Source organism: Moschus berezovskii, chromosome 22 (assembly GCF_049115385.1).
Source record: "Moschus berezovskii isolate FMDL1 chromosome 22, NW_MosBer_1.0, whole genome shotgun sequence".
In the NCBI taxonomy this organism is placed as follows: domain Eukaryota; kingdom Metazoa; phylum Chordata; class Mammalia; order Artiodactyla; family Moschidae; genus Moschus; species Moschus berezovskii.
Genome location: NC_142481.1, coordinates 15,316,201 through 15,333,367, shown reverse-complemented (window position 1 = coordinate 15,333,367; position 17,167 = coordinate 15,316,201). Strand labels below are relative to the sequence as shown.

At 54.1% G+C, this 17,167-nt stretch overlaps 2 protein-coding genes across 4 annotated transcripts; both read left to right on the top strand.

Moving 5' to 3' along the window:
* The first annotated feature begins 377 nt into the window (after window positions 1–377).
* On the top strand, window positions 378–10,167 carry SPRED3 (sprouty related EVH1 domain containing 3). 3 transcript variants are annotated; one of them, XM_055412246.2, is made up of 6 exons: window positions 382–635; window positions 846–1,026; window positions 2,133–2,301; window positions 2,407–2,483; window positions 4,878–5,021; window positions 5,730–10,167. In XM_055412246.2, the coding sequence occupies exons 1-6, from the start codon at window positions 568–570 to the stop codon at window positions 6,393–6,395; spliced, it is 1,305 nt and encodes a 434-aa protein (XP_055268221.2). In that variant the 5' UTR covers window positions 382–567; the 3' UTR covers window positions 6,396–10,167. The 3 variants fall into 3 exon arrangements, with proteins under 3 accessions (XP_055268224.2, XP_055268221.2, XP_055268223.2); XM_055412248.2 differs by having other exon boundaries at window positions 384–635; window positions 846–933; XM_055412249.2 differs by lacking the exon at window positions 4,878–5,021 and having other exon boundaries at window positions 378–635.
* A 1,866-nt stretch (window positions 10,168–12,033) lies between these two features.
* TSLIG3C (tRNA splicing ligase complex subunit 3C) lies at window positions 12,034–17,089 on the top strand. The gene is made up of 8 exons (XM_055412244.2): window positions 12,034–12,172; window positions 12,279–12,427; window positions 12,506–12,640; window positions 13,101–13,306; window positions 13,544–13,621; window positions 13,714–13,830; window positions 14,359–14,526; window positions 15,643–17,089. Exons 1-8 carry the CDS (start codon window positions 12,108–12,110, stop codon window positions 15,784–15,786), a joined length of 1,062 nt encoding a protein of 353 aa, XP_055268219.2. The 5' UTR covers window positions 12,034–12,107; the 3' UTR covers window positions 15,787–17,089.
* The last annotated feature ends 78 nt before the right edge of the window (window positions 17,090–17,167 follow it).

The window sequence follows — 17,167 nt, the reverse complement described above, 5'->3', positions numbered from 1 at the left end:
CTCCCCCAACCCCTCACCCCGCAGTTTCTCCCCCTTGCCTTTCCTCGGCAGGGGCCTGAGGGAGCAGGCTTGATTTTTGTGAATGGAATGCTCTCTGGATGTCTCTCGATCGCCCGTTTCTGGCTTCCTCTGCCTCCATCTCCCTTTCGGCCTGTCTCTGGCCATTTCTGGTTCTCTCCCTGCTCCCTGCCCATCTCCCGTTGCTGGGTGACTCAGTGAGCTTTGCATCCGGTCTCATTCATAAATCCGGGAAGGGGTGGGGGGGTGGTGGAGGAAGACAGCCTGGGTTTCTCACCCAGCTAGTGGCCTGGGTGGCAGGGTGCGGAGGCAGTGTAGGGGGGACAGGAGCTGAGTTGATGGGCTCTAAGAAAATACATATGCGCAGGCACCCAGCTGTGAGGGGGACGATGGGTGGGGCTGTGGGTACGTGCTGAGGGAGGAGAAGGAGACAGGGTTGATAGGGGATGAGCAGGAGGAGGAAGGGAAGTGGAAGAGCGAAGCTTTGGGGGTGAGGATGGGGAAGATGGGGAAAGGGAGGCAAGGTGAGTATGGAGAAAAAAGATAGCTATGGAGAAGGAGGTAGGCATGGGAGAAAAGAGATGGCAAGAGGAAGAAAGAAGCCATTCTGGAAGAAGGTGGGCATAATAGAGGTGATGGGTATGGGCAGAAGGTGGGCATGGGGAAGGAGGTGGGTGTAGAAGGTAAGGGGAGTATGGGTGACTAAGGAGACAGTAGATCGGGCTGTGAGGAATGAAGAGGGGAGGTGAGGGTTGAGGAAACACTGACTAGGAGACCAGGAATGACGTTCACTGACCATGTTGTCCCTATCCCCCTACCTCCTCCAGGTACATGGTTCGGGTCCGAGCCGTGGTGATGGCCCGAGATGACTCCAGTGGGGGCTGGCTGCCTGTGGGGGGCGGGGGCCTCAGCCAGGTGAGCGTATGTCGGGTCCGAGGGGCCAGGCCCGAGGGGGGGGCCCGCCAGGGGCACTACGTCATCCACGGGGAGCGCCTCCGGGACCAGAAAGTGAGCCACCCTGGGGCGTGGGGGTGGGGTGGGGGTGTGGGGAAGTAGGGGGCTGGGGCTGGGAATGCAGAGGTGAGGTCAGGTCATCTCCCAGCCGAAATCAAACCCGGGTGTGGGATGGAGCTGGAAGTGACTCTGTTCTCTGGATGAGAGTGGGGAGTTTGGGGACTATTGGGAGTGTCAAACAGGTCCCGACCCCTGCCACTGCCCACTGGACGGCCACAACAGCCTGCTTGTGGTCTCCTTGTCCTGCTCCTGCTCCCTCCCCCAACCTCAGCCTCTTCCACTAGGGCTGGGCTAACACCTGACTCAGATAATATCCCTCCTCGGCTCAGAACCCTCCCCGTGGCTCCATCTTGCTCAGAGATCCTCACCACGGGAATTTTACACCACCTGCCCCTCTGCCCTAAGTAGATGGAGGCCTTTGGTGGGGGGACCATCTGGAAGTGTCACACAGGGTTTACCACCCTGTTGTGGGTTCAGCAGGAATATTCTGGGCTGTCTGGCATGAAATGGAAAGAGACAGTTGACGTTTCAGCTGGGGATGTAGTAGAAAGGTTTGGATTGTTTGAAAAGGCTTGGGGTAAGGGTTGCATTTCAGAGCAGGGGTTGGAAGGAACAGTGTCGGGGGATTTGAAATGGTGTGGGAAAAATACGGTGATGTTGGGCAAGAAGATGGGAGAACATCTAGGGTGTTGACCAGCATCTGAGGGGAAATCTGTGGGATTTTGATAAAAAAAATTGGGGGTAGTATTTGGGGAGATTACTGGGGCATCAGAAGGGGATTAACAACATTTTGAGGTGTTCAGTAAAGCTTGGGGAGTACAGTTGAGTCAAATGGGCGATATTGGCTATCGGAAGGAGGTTAACATTTTTTTGAGGCATCCAATAAAATTTGGGAGGCCTACTGAGGGAGGGAGACAGGTGTTAGGAAAATGTAGAGATCAAGGGTTTAGGGGGAAATATTGGAGTATCAGAGGTGTGCTCAATATTGGGGTGTGATCGGGGTTCAAGGATGTACCTAGGATGGGGAAATGAGATTGGTGAGGTGCTCTGGCAGGAAGGGAATGTCTGACCTGGACCCTTCCTGCCTGCCCCCACTTCAGATCACCTTGGAATGTACCCTGAGGCCAGGCTTGGTTTACAACAAGGTGAACCCCATCTTCCATCACTGGAGCCTGGGTGATTGCAAGTTCGGGCTGACGTTTCAGAGCCCGGCCGAGGCGGATGAGTTTCAGAAGAGCCTGCTGGCAGCGCTGGCTGCTCTGGGTCGAGGTGAGTGGTGCAAGTGGTGGAGGCTGGAGCCTGTGCTGGGGTGAGTGGGGGGTGGGAGAAGCTTGGCCCTGAGAACTCACTGCTCTGCCTTTCTCCCTACCCCAGGCTCGCTCACCCCCTCCTCCTCCTCCTCTTCCTCCTCCCCTTCCCAGGACACCGCAGAGACCCCCTGCCCTCTGACGGTGAGTCTCCTGGGTGCAACGCTTCCGGGAGGGCAGGGGGCTATTTCTATTCTGCAAACATTCTTGAGCACCTACTGTGTATCTGGAACCATGCCATGTGTTGGGGACACAAATTCGGACCGAACACTAGTGTCAATTTCAATCCCAGTGATTTTAGTTTTTCTGTTCTATCATGATTTACCCATTCATCCAAGGGCATTTATTGAACACCTTCCATAAGAAGTGTTTTAAGCACTGGGGATACATCAGTGAACAGAATAAAGTCTCTTTCCTCGTGGAGCTTCTATTCTAGTGTGGAAAGGCAGAAAAAATTTTTGAGGTACACTATAAAAATGAATAAATATTAATAGTAAATAGGTGAACAAATCAGTGGGAAATCCAACCTTCTAGTTACTCAAGGTACAAACCTTGGAGTCATCCTTGACTCCTTTCCTTTTTTAATGCCCCCTCATCTTGTCTGTCAGCACGTATTGGTTCCACTTTCTTTTTTAAAAAATTTGTCCTCACCTCACAGCACACAGGATCTTAATTCCCCAACCAGGGATGGAACTTGGGTCTGTCAGTGAAAGCACCAAGTTCTAACCACTGGGACCTCCAAGGAGTTCCCTGGCTCTACTTTCAAAATGATCAAACTGTGCCTCCAATCTGGTGACTATTCAACCTCATCTCCCAACTGGACTGTCTCATCAGCTGCTCATCATCAACTGCCCCCCTCCTCCATCTCATTTCCCCCCACACAGCCAGAGGTACCCCATTGACATCTAAGTCTGATCACGGATATCCTCCACTTAGAACCCTACTGGGGCTCCATCTCACTCCTGGTAAAGAACAAAGTCCTCACAGAGGCACATAAGACCCCACACCAGCTGGCCCCCTGTTACTCTCCCTCATGCTCACTAGCCTCCAGCCACACTGGCCTCCTCACTGTTATGTCAAAAGGGAAGACAGATTCCTGTCTCGGGGCTTTTGCACTGGCTGGTCCTCTTGTCTTTGAACATTCCCAGATTTCCACGTGGCTTATTCTGTTATTTCCTTCAGGGCTTTACACATGTAGTCTCCTCAGTGAGGGCCCTCCCTGTTGTTTTCAGTCACTAAGTTGCATCTGACTCTTTGCGAACCCATGGACTGTAGCCCGCCAGGTTCTGTCCGTGAGATTTCCAGGCAAGAATACTGGAGTGGGTTGCCATTTCCTACTCTAGGGGATTGTCCCAACCCAGGGATCAAACCCAGTCTCCTGCAATGGCAGGTGCATTCTTTACCACTGAGCCATCAGGGAAGCCCTGAGGCCCTCCCTTAGCAACCTGTTTAAAACTGCAGTCTCCTAATGCTCCTTATTTTGTTCTTTCCCCCATCTTCTAAGATAGTTTTATTTCCTCTCCCAATAGACAATTTCTTATCTATGACTTTACTATCCATCTCCCATGCTAGAATGTCTGCTCCAGGAGGGCAAGGATCTTTTGTTGCTTTCTTGCTGCATCTTCAATGCTTAAAACAGTGCCTGGTAGACAGTAAGTGTTCAGTAAATATGTGTTGAATAAATTGATTGAATGAATAAATGCACATAATGTTGGATTCGATTTGGCCCTTGCTGGGAACAGTGGGAATGTCTCAAGAACATGTGGAGGAACAAACCTGGTTCCCTGGGCAGAAAGGGGGTTTCCCAGTATAATGGGAGATGTAGAGAGGTCTACAAAAGTCACACAGACAGATCCCATTTATTGAGTGCTTTCTCAGAAAACATGCTGTGCTTTCTGTGCTCCATCGCATATCCTCCCAATGGCCTTTGCGAGCCTGGCAAGTCACGGGTGCTCAATGAATGTTTATTGAGGATAGTAATCTGTTGAGGTAGGAATGATTCCTAAGTCACAGAAAGGAATGGAGGGTCTGAGAAGTGATGTTTCAGCTTGTAAAGGACAGAGCTTGGTTTGGACGGGAAGGAACACATTCTAGGTGGGTGGAACTACCCCACTAAAGGTGTGGTGGTAGGCAGAAGGCAGGAAGGCAGCTGATGGCCAAGGGACAGGGGTTCTGAGAAGGGAGGATGATTTGATGTTGTGTAGGTTGGTGAGCTGAGCAGATAAGAAGAGGGAGTCCAATAATCATAACCATTTCCAGCTCTTCCTGTACTTCAGGCATGTTTATGCCCTTTACAGTGGGTCCTAACCACATCCTTATGAATAGACAATATTATGATCCCCATTTTACAGAGGAGGAAACTGAGGCTCAAAGAGCTGAGCTCACTTGCCGGAGGTCACACAAGCAGTCAGTGGCATTGCTGGGGCTTGAACCCAGGCCTGTCTGGCCGCAGAGCCCTCGCTCGCAATGGGAGGGGGTCTATATAAGGGCATCGGCTGTGCCAGAGGTCCCGGCTCTGAGGCCGCCAATCTCCCCCAGTCCCACGTGGACAGCGACTCCTCCTCCAGTCACAGCCACCAGGAGACGCCTCCCAGCGCAGCGGCGGGCCCCATCGTCACGGTGGAGTCAGCTTCCGGCTTCGGGCCGGCCACGCCCCCCCAGCGCCGCCGCTCATCAGCTCAGGTGGGGCTCCCGGGAAAAGGGGGCCGGGCGCCGGGGTCCCGAAGTGGGCGGGAGCGGAGACCGCAGAGGGGCAAGAAATCACAGATTCTAAGGGACGGCTGACCTGTCTTGTAGCGAGGGAGCTTAGGTCTGGGTTCCTGGGAAGGTTGGGTGAGGGCTTCCCGCGCGTCTCCTGTGGTCTTGGAGATTGGAACACTGAATTCCAGAGGGGTTTAGGGGACGACTTGGACAATGAATAGTTATTAGGGGGTTGGTAGTACTCATGGAAGGAGTTCTTTAGTACTTAACTCACGAGGAGTGAGACTCAATAGCCAAGGGGTTAAAAGGGACCTGGTGACCAGACTCCTGCAGAAGGAGAAGAAGATGGCCGGGGTCCAGGACTCTTGAATCTGAGAAGGGCTCTTGATCTGAGACGATCCAGGAATCCTGGATCTTGAGAGAGTACAGGACTGAGAGCCTGGCCTACTGGATCCTTAAAGTTTGGGCTAGTTTCTGGAGTCTTCTGTCTGTCCCTGGGAGTGGAGTGGGCTGAGGACTTAGAAGTTCGGGACCCCAGGCAATCAGGATCCCAGTACAGGATGCTAAGATAAATGAGGCCTGTGGCAGGGTCTTTGGATTCTCGGGTCTTCTAAGGCCGGGATGGATTGTGGTGGCATATGGGGGATCACAGAGCCCGTTAACCTGTTCTCCTGTATCTTGGTCCCGCAGAGCTACCCTCCGCTCCTACCGTTCACGGGGATTCCGGAGCCTTCAGAGCCCCTGGCTGGGGCAGGGGGCCCGGGCTGGGGCGGCCGCGGCTATGAGGATTACCGGCGCGCGGGGCCGCCCGCGCCCCTCGCCCTGTCCACCTGCGTCGTGCGCTTCGCCAAGACCGGCACTTTGAGGGGCGCGGCCCTAGGGCCCCCCGCCGTCCTACCCGCCCCTCTCACAGAGGCTGCGCCTCCAGCACCCCCGGCTCGCCCACCCCCAGGTCCCGGCCCGGCCCCTGCGCCAGCCAAGGCCTCCCCAGAGGCGGAGGAGGCGGCGCGCTGCGTGCACTGCCGCGCGCTCTTCCGCCGTCGCGCTGATGGTCGTGGCGGCCGCTGCGCCGAGGCCCCGGACCCGGGTCGCCTGCTTGTGCGCCGTCTCAGCTGCCTGTGGTGCGCTGAGAGTTTGCTCTACCACTGCCTGTCGGATGCCGAGGGCGACTTCTCGGACCCGTGCGCCTGTGAGCCGGGCCACCCGCGCCCCGCCGCGCGCTGGGCCGCGCTGGCCGCGCTCTCGCTCGCCGTGCCCTGCCTCTGCTGCTACGCGCCCCTGCGTGCATGCCACTGGGTCGCGGCGCGATGCGGCTGCGCCGGCTGCGGAGGTCGCCACGAAGAGGCTGCGCGGTGAGGACGGCCTGATGGGTCCGGTAGCCGGACCGAGGACCCAAAATGAGGGTCCAGGACCCCGGACTCCGTTCGGACCCCAAACCCAAACCTAGGCACACCCGGAACTTGGAGCCTGAGTTTGGATTGAGAGACCCCAGACCTGGAACCTGGACCCCAAATGTAGGACTGAGAGACCCCAGAACCAGCTTCATTGGGATGTCTGTCCAAGAGGTTCCAGGCACCCTGAGTTCTGGCTTCCCCGTTCTACACCCCGACCCCGACCTAGACTAAGGAGATTCCAGGGATCCTCAGACTCTTCACCCCAGGCAGGTAGGGAGCACACGGATCCCTGAGAACCAGGCTCATCCTGACTCCATGTTCAAATTACCAACCTAGACCCCCGTCATACCTGGCACCATGAACTGTCAGATTATAGCCCCATAATTAGGAGTGGCCAGAACCTGACCCTACCTGTATACAATTACTCCCAGATCTTAAATAATAGGACCTGGAATCACCCCCTAATAATTCTTGAATGCACCTAAAACCTGGGGTACCTGTATCTAAGATGTCCTTGTAGCCCCAGGACTTCTGAGACACCAAATCCTCTTAAGATGCCCTGAGTGCTTGGATGTGCTCAAACGGCTGTTCTCTCACCCAAATGACGGGAGATCCACCTCAGAGCCCTCCTTCCCACATGCACATGGCCCAAGATCCAGAAGTCAGACTCCGAGATGCTCTGTGAGCCAAGGATCAAAGACCTCTGTAGACCCACCCATCCCAAGCTGGTGTTCCCAGGAATTTTCAATTCCATATATAGGACTCTGAAGTCCTATATATGTAGGACTGACGTAGGACTGAAGGCCACCAGTACCTCAGGGTCTAAGACATGGGTCCCAATCCCTCAGATACCCTTCTTCCAAACCTCCTTGGACTCGGATTTCAAGCCCCAGATCATCCTGGAATCTTCAGTTTCTTTGTACCCACATATTCCCAGTCCCCAAAAGGCTAGGAGCCCAGTTCCCAGAAGATGGGACGTTCATGGCAACTCAGACCTCTGACCCCTTGCTCCTGAGTGGCCCCAGAGTGCTTTAGGAACACTCAATCCAAGACCCTAAGCTGTCATTGACCATCCAAATTCAGAACTCAAGCCTACACAGTATTGGGATTGTCCCTGACCCAAGACCTCGGTCCCTCCATGCCAGAGACAAATCTGAGGTGCCCTGGAACTTTTGCACCTTCAGATCCCAGATTTTTTTGGATTCCAGCCTCTCTAGCCTGATATTTCCTGGGTCCAGCTTGTGCATCTCCTGAGACCTGCTGCCCATTGAATCCTGCCATCCACAGGCCCCTGAAGCCCCAAGGTCCCAGACTCTCAGAATTCTAGTCCTAAGGGCCCCGGCTCAAGCTCTCAGTATCATACAGAACTACCCCTTTACCCTAAAGGGAAAAACAAAAACATTTTGAGCTAATGTTCCTGGATTCCAGGACCACCCAAGAGCTCCCCTACTCCCATATCTAGGAACTAGAATTGCCATAGATGAGTGTGCAAGCTGTTCACTAAACAAAGGCTCACAGCCAAGCCTGTGAGCAGGGCTGGCCATGCTGTGCCCTCAGAGGAAGGTGTGCATTTGTGTAAGTTGCACAAAGGCAACTAGATATGGCTCTATTGGCACAAATGCCCATGGGTGCACACTCACACCTATACACACCCACACAATTCCCAGCCTTGCAGACTCTCTCCCAAGCCCAACCTTGAGTCCTAGCCTTAGTCCAAGCCTTTCATGTTCTGCCCCTCTGTTAACCCCTTCATGTCCATCTCAGAGTTGGGGGTTGTTTCGGAAAGTTTGAAAGCCTGGTTCATGACCTTCTGAGACTCCTCTTCTGGGAAAAGGGGATTCCAAGATCTCTTTCTCTTCAGTGGAATGGGACTTCTAGTGTACCACGGATCTGACAGCCTGCATGGGGGAGATCACGGTCTTGGAGCAACACAATCTCAATGTTGTATGGGCTTGGGACCTACATCTGTTCCTAGGCATCTTGAAGTGTGCACTTACCTTTCCTCATCACCCAGACCTGGATGGCCTTGTGGGGGTTCAAGGGATAGGTCAAGGGGGCCAGAGGGGTGGATCCTCCTGTCACTTCCTTTAAATTATTAACTATTTATTACATCCGGAACCTGTGAGATTCAGCTCTCTCAACCAGACCCTGGGATGGGTGAGAGAAAAGAGGGGTGTCCCTCCCATCCCCACTCTGCCCAGCTCTCATCAGTGTCAGACCCACCAGAGCTGAGGGCGGAGGGACGAGGGGCTGGGGCAGCCTGGGTCCCCATCCCCCTCTCTGTGCCTCGGTCTCCTCCCTTCCGTGGTGGGCGGGGGGAAGCTCCATTCTTAACCTACCTCGTTTTGGGGAGGGGTGGGACGGGGGACCAGAGTGCTGTAAGGTGCTGTGGGATCTGTGGATGAAGTGGTGGGGGCTGGGGGAAGGTTCCCTGGCTCCCACCTCCCAGCACCGCCTCTCCCAGGTCTCCCAGTCCTGCTCCCTGCTAATACCCACCTCTGATCCATGATTACTCTTCATCACCCCTAAATCAGGGGGTGCATGGAGGGATGACCCTGGGAGCCAGGAAGACCTCAAACCCTGGAGCCCCCAGGCCCAATTTCCCAGCTGCTTGCCCCTCAGATTGGATGCTCGGCCCCCAGGCTTGGGGGAGGCACCTCGACATTAATCTTCCTGATCTTGATTCTAAGCCAGTCTGTGACCTCAATAATGTTATCACTGCAGGCTGAAGTAGTGGGGGAGGACGGGGGCCGAAGACCAGCCTTGTCATCGGGGGAGGGGGCATGAGATATCGGCTCCAAGAAATGTCTGTGACAAAGTCTCAGCCTGTGTTCTTTATTCGCACTGATGCACCCCATCCGCTCACCTTCCTGAGCCACCAGACCAGACAAACCCTCCTTTCCCCTTCTCATCCTTTAGTCCCAAGCAGACCCTCTGGCTGAATTTTATACATCCAGTCACTCCACAAGTGCGTTTACTGAACACTTGTTATACACCAAGCCCTGTTCTAGGTGCAGGGGATAAAACAGTGAACAGAAAAATTCTTTCCCACAAGGAACTTATGAACTTTATAGTGAAGGAGATAACATGTTAGTGAAGGAGATAACATATAGTGAAGGAGATAACATGTTAGAAATGATATATGAATGCATGCCGAGTTGCTTCAGTCGTGTCCAACTCTTTGACTCTTTGCGACCCTATGGACTGTAGACCATCAGGCTCCTCTGTCCATGGAATTCTCCAGGCAAGAATACTGGAGTGGGTTGCCATGATCTTCTCCAGGGGACCTTCCTGATCCAGGGATCAAACCCGTGTTTCTTATGTCTCCTGCATAGGCAAACGGGTTCTTTACCACTAAGAAATGATATATCCTATAAAGAAAAAATAAAGTGAAGATGAGGGATACAGACAGTTATTGCCATGGTGGTCAGGGAGGCCCCATGGAGGAGGCTGGCATTTAAATATAGCCCTGAAGGTGAGGGGGTCCTGGGGATGTCTGTAGGTAGAGCATTCCAGGTAAAAAGGACAGTCGTGCAAGGCCCTGAGGGAGGAGCATGTCTGGTAAGTCTGAGGGACGTCAAGGGAGCTGGAGAGGGGGAGAAGCAAGAGCAGGAGGGTGCTTAGGAGATAGAAAGGTGAAAGAAGGGGAAACGGTGACAGGGAAGATCTCTGGGACCTTGCAAGCCATTCCATGGACTTTGCTGTTCACCCTGAGCGACATGAAGCTACAGGAAGTCTCCAAGCATGGGAGCTTGGAGCTTCAATGTCACAGCAGATGTGACCTGACTCAGGTATTCACAGGTTCCCTTTGGCTGCATGTGGGGACAGATCCTGGTGGGCTGGTGGAGGGGGAGGGGGAGGCTTGGAGGCAGGAGGGAGGCTGCTAGGGTGGTCCAGGGGAGGCAGTGGTGCACAGGACCAGGGTGAGAGGAGTGGAGGTCGGGAGAGGTGGGCAAGATACTGGATCTGTTTTGAAGGTCGAGTTCAATTTAGATATGAAAGTCTTAGCTGCTTAGTCGTAAAGTCATTATCCTACCTCCTTTATCCTAACAGGTGGTGGTGGTTTAGTCACTGAGTCGTGTCTAACTCTTTGTGACCCAATGGACCGTAGCCCACCAGGCTCCTCTGTCCATGGGATTTCCCAGGCAAGAATACTGGAGTGGGTTGCCATTCCCTTCTCCAGGGGATCTTCCTAACCCAGGGATCAAACCCAGGTCTCCCAAGTTGCAGGCAGATTCTTTACCATCTAAAGCACCAGGGAAGCTCAATTTAGATAAGGAGTACACCATAAAAAGAAGAGTCAAGGTTATGACTCCATGGCTTTAGTCTGAACAATTTTTAATATTTTATTAAGGTCAACAACTGCTGCACCCCCACCCAGTACCCAGTCGTGGAGAAGACAGGACTATGGAGGAACCAGATTAAGGGTAGACTCTCCCCCGAAGAATCAGGTTCTGGCTATTTTTCTCCTCTGAGTCTCTACTTCCAGTCTATTCTCACTCCCAGTAGAACTATCTAGAAACTACTGGAGACCAGGACAGAATCGGGAAGAGAATAAACCTGGAAAAATAATGTAAACAACAGCTACAAAAGCAAGAGCAGTAATAACAATAGTAATAGGTTAAGTGGCTAAAAGCACGGACTTTGGAATCAGATCTGGATTTCAGTCCTGGCATCACTATGCAACTCGCTCTGTGATTCATCCTTTCTGCACGTCAGTTTTCTCTTCCATAAAATGGAGATAAAATACCTAGCCTAGTACCACACACGAAATGCACTAGATGGCAGACGATATCTTAGTTCCCAAATCAGAGATTAGACAAGTGTTCCTCCAGTAGAAGGGCGGAGGCTTAACCACTGAGTCAGTCAGGGAAGTCTCTCTGTTAGTCATTTTTAATTGAGTACCCCTTAGATGTCTGCTAAGCACTTACATACAGGACTAATCCTCACAAACAACTGTAAGAGATAAGCGTTATTACACATTACACAGATGTCAAGCAACTTAGCAGGAACACGATGGTGAATGGTGGAATCAAATACCTAACTTTTGCCTGCGGACCAAATTGCACTGGTAGAGTGCAGTCTCTTAATCACCATGGTCTCTGAAAGGCTTAGTGAGGCTGAGGGGTGAAGGTGCAACGGGAGCACTGTGATCCATGAAGACTAACTCGGCTGTGTGTGTGCGTAACCGGGATTCCTGGTCCCTGACAGAATTCCAGCTCTAAATAGCAAAGGAGGAAACGGGTTTCTGGTCTTAGAGGGGAGTTTGGAGAACCCTATTTGGTATGGGATGCTTTAAGAGCAGAGGGCATTTGGGGGAGTCGGAGGAAAAGCTGCTTCTATGTCGCAGCAGGAGCGACACCGCTGGTCTGTCGCGACACCGCTGGTCTGTCGCGACAGCCTGGATCCAAAACACCCGCTCTGGATTTTTGCAAAGCCAGGTGGGTTTTCCAGCGCCCTGACTGGTTACCGGAAGGGACGCGCTCTAGTATTCGGCTAAGGCGGCGAACCCGGGGGCGGGTTATATCTCCTTCCACACCAATTGGAATGACGAAGGCCCTTAGCGAGAAGAGGCTGATTGGTCAGTTATAGGGGCCACGCGCACGCCGCTCCTGGGGCGGAGCCTCCCAGCGGCCGGCAGGGGGCGCGCGCCTGACGAAGAGGCGACACTCGCATGGAGGGGGCGGAGGCCGAGGAGCAGGAGTGGGCCGCAGTGGCCCGGGACCTGCTGGCCCTGGGGTAAGGGGAGCCGGGTGTGGCTGGGGGTGCAGGAAGGGGCAGGTCTTCCCTCAGAAATTCCTACTAACCCCTCCCACCCGCTCCCGCTCTCTCGACCGCGCCGCAGGTATGAGGGTTGCCCGGGGGCGGCGTCGCCAGGCACCTCGTGCCCAGACTTCAGGGCGCTGTGCGCGCGGCTGGCGGCGGAGCTGGCGACTCTGGGTGCCCTGGAGCGGGAGCGAGAGGAGGGCACGGAGGCGTTGAGCGCCGGCGACGGTACGCAGGGAGGGAGGTCGGGAGGTTTGGAGCCTTGGGTGCCTCCGCCACGCCCTGACCATCTCCCGCCTCCAGTAGGTCCCGGCGCTGAGGAGGAATTCCTGCGGCAGTTAGCTGGCCTGTTGCGGGAGTTGCACTGTCCGGACCGCGAGCTCTGCGGCGGGGACTGCGCGGCCTCGCTGCGGGAGCCCGACGCGCGCCTGCGCCTGCTGCGTGAGCTGTGGGGGCCGGCCGGGATGCGGAAGTGGGCGAGGCTACAGTTTCAAGGGGGGCGGGCTCCGCACGTTGAGGTGGAGCCAGGATTCCCCTCGCCCCCAGGGGTCGTGGTCATAACTTTGAGGCGTTCGAGCCGGGCGGAGGCGGGTGGAATAGAACACTGGGGCGGGCTAAGGGCTCTGAGGTGGGCGGGGTTAGGATTCTGATGGAAGTTCTTGAAGCTCAGGTAGATTGGGTAACACGGAGTCAGACTGGGTGGTTCCGAAGTGAGCAGGGCTTGAATTCTGCAGAAGGAGCTAGGTCTCGAAGTGGGTGGAGCTTATCCTGGTGGTGGAGTCAGGGCTCTAGGTGGGTGGAACTAGGAGGCGGGAAGTTTCGAAGCCGCTTGAACTTTTCGACCCCGGTAGGGAGGGTGGCGGCCCTCCTTGATTGCACTACTCCTTTTCCCTACTTTTAGGCTTTCTCTGCTCCGAGGTCCAGGCCGCCCGCCTCCTCCGCCTGCGCTCCCGTCTGGATCCCAACCCAGAGCCATCCTGTGGGGAGGGGGCAGAGGAGGGATCTGGCATGGTCCAGGAACTGATCCTTACTCTCCAAGCCCTGGGGCTGCCCAAACCCACGCGGGGGACCCCAGCCTGTCAGCTGCTTCAGGACTTGCATGCCAAGGTAGCCAGAGTCCCCTCCACACCGGGGCCACCCCACCTTCCTCGTAGGGGGAGAGCCCCCTCTCCAAAAGAGGCTCCAGGAGGAGTGCCACCGCCTCTGATGTTTTCATCAGCAGAATTGTGACTGCCATTCTTGGTTCTATGGCCGGGGTCCTCAGGGTCATAGGGAACTGGGGTTCACGGAGGAGTCAATCCGATTTCTGCGAAGTTAACTCTAGCTTCCTCCTTCTCCCATCAGATCTCCGAGCTGCTGCCTTCCCTGCCCCCAGAGTCCCTGCAGCCCCTCCTCAGCCACCCACTGGACACACCCAGATGGGTAAGGTTGTGTATGGCTGTAAGTGAACAGTGTTCTCATCCAGAGATGGGAGTGAGGGCGACCCCTGGCTTGACTGAGACCTTTTCCCCCAGGAAGCATTGGCGTCTCTGTCCCAAAGCCTGCGGGATCAGTATGGCTGCCGCCGCTGCCTCCTCCTCAAGCGCCTTGACCTCACCACATCTGCTTTCCACTGGAGTGATCGGGCTGAGGTGTGGGCAGAAGATCTAGGCGGGAGCAGTTGTGGGAGCTGCGGCTACAGTGGGGAGGAAGGGAGGCCAGAAATATGACCCTCTTGCTGATTTTGAGACCTAGGACATTTTAGAATCCTGTGAGGTTGGGGATCTGGAATCTCTGGGCCCCCAGGGCATTCTAGAATTTCCTGGTCTGAGCAGGAAGGGTATTTAGAGCAATACTCCTTATTAAAAGATGTGAGGGTCCTCCCTGGCAGCCCAGTGGTTAAGACTCTGTGCTTCCCTTTCTGAGGTTCAATCCCTGGTTGGGGAGCTAGGCGCCCTCGTGCTGCATGCTGCGTGGCATGCCCCTCCCCCAAAAAACATACATAAAAGATGTGGGAAGCACACAATATTGTAAATCAACTGTACTTTGATAAACAAAAATCATAATGAAATTTTTTTTTAAAAAAAAGACGTGGGCCTGAGTAGGGAAGAGAGATGCTTTCAAGATTACAGGTCCCATCTGGGGAGGGCTCATGGGCATGTTCTTCCACTACCTCGTAGGCCCAAGGAGAGGCCATGAAGGCAGTGCTGATCCCAATTCGAGAGGCTCTGACCTCAGAATCAGATGTCTCCATCGCACATGTCCTGGCTGCCCGAGCTGATCTGTCTCGCCTTGTCCCAGCCACTAGCAAGACTGCCCGCCGAAGGACTTGCTGTGCTGTCAACAAGGTGAGCACCTGGGGCTGGAGAAGGGCACCAAACACCCTTGGCCTTCAAACTGGCCTTTCAGCCACTTCTGCCCTGGACGAGCTTGTCCTCTCCTGCCTGGGCTGCTGCTCTGGCCTTCTCCTTAGGTTCCTGGCCTCTGGACTTACCACCTCTACCCTTCCCTCTCCACATGACATTTAGAAGGAAATTTCCAACTCAAAAATCTGACCATGTCCTTCCCCAGCTCAAAACCTTTCTATGGCTCCCCAGTGCCTTCAAAACAAAGTCCATCTGTTTACTGAGTCCTTGCCCGCCTCTCCTGCTTTGGCTTCAAATCCTCCTCTATCACCTCAGTCTGTTTGTTTTGGGTTTTAACCATTTTTAAAAGCAAAACTACCCTCTGTTCAAATGATTAGGCTCAAATTTAGCCTCATACCTCTCTGTTTAAACAGTCTTATATGACCTGGGCTTCCTAGCTGGCACTAGTGGTAAAGAACCTGCCTGCCAATGCAGGAGACATAAGAGACACAGGTTCAGTCCCTGGGTCAGGAAGATCTCCTGGAGGAGGGCGTGGCAACCCACTCCAGTATTCTTACCTGGAGAATCCCATGGACAGAGGAGCCTGGCGGGCTACAGTTCATAGTATCACAGAATTGGACCTGACTGAAATGACTGAGCACACACATGATTCTTAGGGCATAAAATCTAGCACAGCAAAAAGTGAAGCAAAATTTTAAGTTAAAAAAACCAAAACACTGATTTGCTGGAAATGTTATACAAAGCCCAAATATGAAACAGACAAAAGCTGAAGTGCCCTCGTTCATATTGCTGGGGATGTGGACCTCTATCATCACCCTCCCCTTTATTCCCCTTTTGCTGAGGCCCCTTGACTGAAAGCTCCAGGACTGTATCTCCCGCCATGCAGCCCCACCACTGTACCATGCAGCATGCAGGATCTTGGTTTTCTGACCAGGGATCGAACCTGTGCCCCCTTCATTGGGAGTATAGAGTCTTAACTACTGGACTACCAGGGAAGTCCCAAGTTCTGCCCTTCCCTTCCTGCTATTCTCTTGGGTCTCTGGTCTCCTTGTCCAAGATATTTTTCTTCTCTGAAACTCAAGTCTAATCATCTCTCAGGTGCTTATGGGCAGCGTTCCAGACCGGGGGGGCCGCCCAAATGAGCTGGAGGCTCCTATGCCCAGCTGGCAAAGCAGAAGAGAAGACGGAGGCGGGCGGAAGGCAGGCCACCAGTGCTGGGGCCGCAAGAAGAAGAAGAAGTAAAGGGGGACTGATAATTGTGGGGAGGGTTCCTTCATGCGATGCTAATCTCTGAGGAGTCACTCTGAGGGTTTCTCTTGGCACCTGGCATCCCAGCCCCATATCCCCTGTTCCTGAGGCCCCAGAAGTCCTCCCCGCATCTGCCATTCAACACTAATGACCCTGTTCTCTGGAAAATAAATGTAATTTATGACAGCCCTAGGACCTGTCTCTGTGGGGGCCAGGTCAGGGGTGCTCAGGTTTAAGGTGAGATTGGAGGTCTCTGTCCCCTGGGTCTGAACAGGCCCCTGCTGCTTTGACCCTTCAAGTCCCATTCTCTTCAGCAACAAGCTTTGCTCCTGTGGGCATGGGGCAGGAGACAGGCAGGCACTGGACAAACATCTGTCAGTAACCACTGTGTGCCAGTCCTGTTCTAGGCATTGGGGATACAGATAATAAAACTTCCTGGTCTCCTGGAGCTACCTTTCTGGTGAGGAAGGGCAGACAAGAAAGTTTAGTTTGTCAGATGAGGAAAGGGCTTTGGAAAGAAATAAAGCAGGAAGGCAGGATCCGGGGACTATGGGGGGATTGCAGCTTTGTGTGATCTGGGGAGGCCTCACTGAGAAGGTGATACTTGAGCTAAACCCTATAGAGGGAGCCACATGGACCCGCCTCCCAGCTGAGGGAGTGTCCTGTGCAAAGGTCCTGAGGTAGGAGTATTTGGGGGCATGATCAGGGACCACTGGGGCCAGTGTAGCTGAAGCAGGATGAGTGAGGGGGTGAGCGCTGCGAGGGGAGGCTGGAGAGGTGACAGGGACAGACCATGGGGGTGGGGCACAGTGAGAACTCTGGTTTCCCTGAGTGAGATGGAGCCACAGGAGGGCTCTGAGGGAGGGATTTGATCTGACTTAGGTTTCAGAGGCTCCCTCTCTGTCCCACCCTTTCTCTGGCCTTCTCTCCCACCTCCGAGTTTGGAACGCTACCCCGTCCCCTCCCGCTCCTGACCCATACTGACATTAGTGCAGCATACTGGTCAGCTTCCATGTGAGAGGCAGACAAACTGGGTATGAGTCCTGACTCTTAACACTCAGGAGTTCTGCCCCTTTTGGTGAGCAGTTTGACCTCACTGAGCCTATTTCCTCGTCTGTAAAATGGGAATTTAAGGCCTTGGCAAGATGATGATGTTTAGTCACTCAGTCGTGTCCAACTCTTTGCGACCCCATGGACTATAACCTGCCAAGCTCCTCTGTCCATGGGATTCTCCAGGCAAGAGTACTGGAGTGGGTTGGTATTCCCTTCATCCAGGGGATCTTCCCAACCCAGGAATGCAACCCGAGTCTCCTGCATTGGCAGGTAGATTCTTTACCGCTGAGCCACCTGGGCTAGGTCTAAACGTATCCAACAC

Coding starts and splice junctions, on each gene's coding strand:
- SPRED3 (XM_055412246.2), top strand. CDS start 568: ATGGAGAAGGAGGTAGGCATGGGAGAAAAGAGATGGCAAGAGGAAGAA. Junction 636..845: donor AGAAGCCATTCTGGAAGAAG/GTGGGCATAATA, acceptor TACCTCCTCCAG/GTACATGGTTCGGGTCCGAG. Junction 5,022..5,729: donor GCCGCCGCTCATCAGCTCAG/GTGGGGCTCCCG, acceptor TTGGTCCCGCAG/AGCTACCCTCCGCTCCTACC.
- TSLIG3C (XM_055412244.2), top strand. CDS start 12,108: ATGGAGGGGGCGGAGGCCGAGGAGCAGGAGTGGGCCGCAGTGGCCCGG. Junction 12,173..12,278: donor CGGGACCTGCTGGCCCTGGG/GTAAGGGGAGCC, acceptor ACCGCGCCGCAG/GTATGAGGGTTGCCCGGGGG. Junction 12,428..12,505: donor GGCGTTGAGCGCCGGCGACG/GTACGCAGGGAG, acceptor CGCCTCCAGTAG/GTCCCGGCGCTGAGGAGGAA.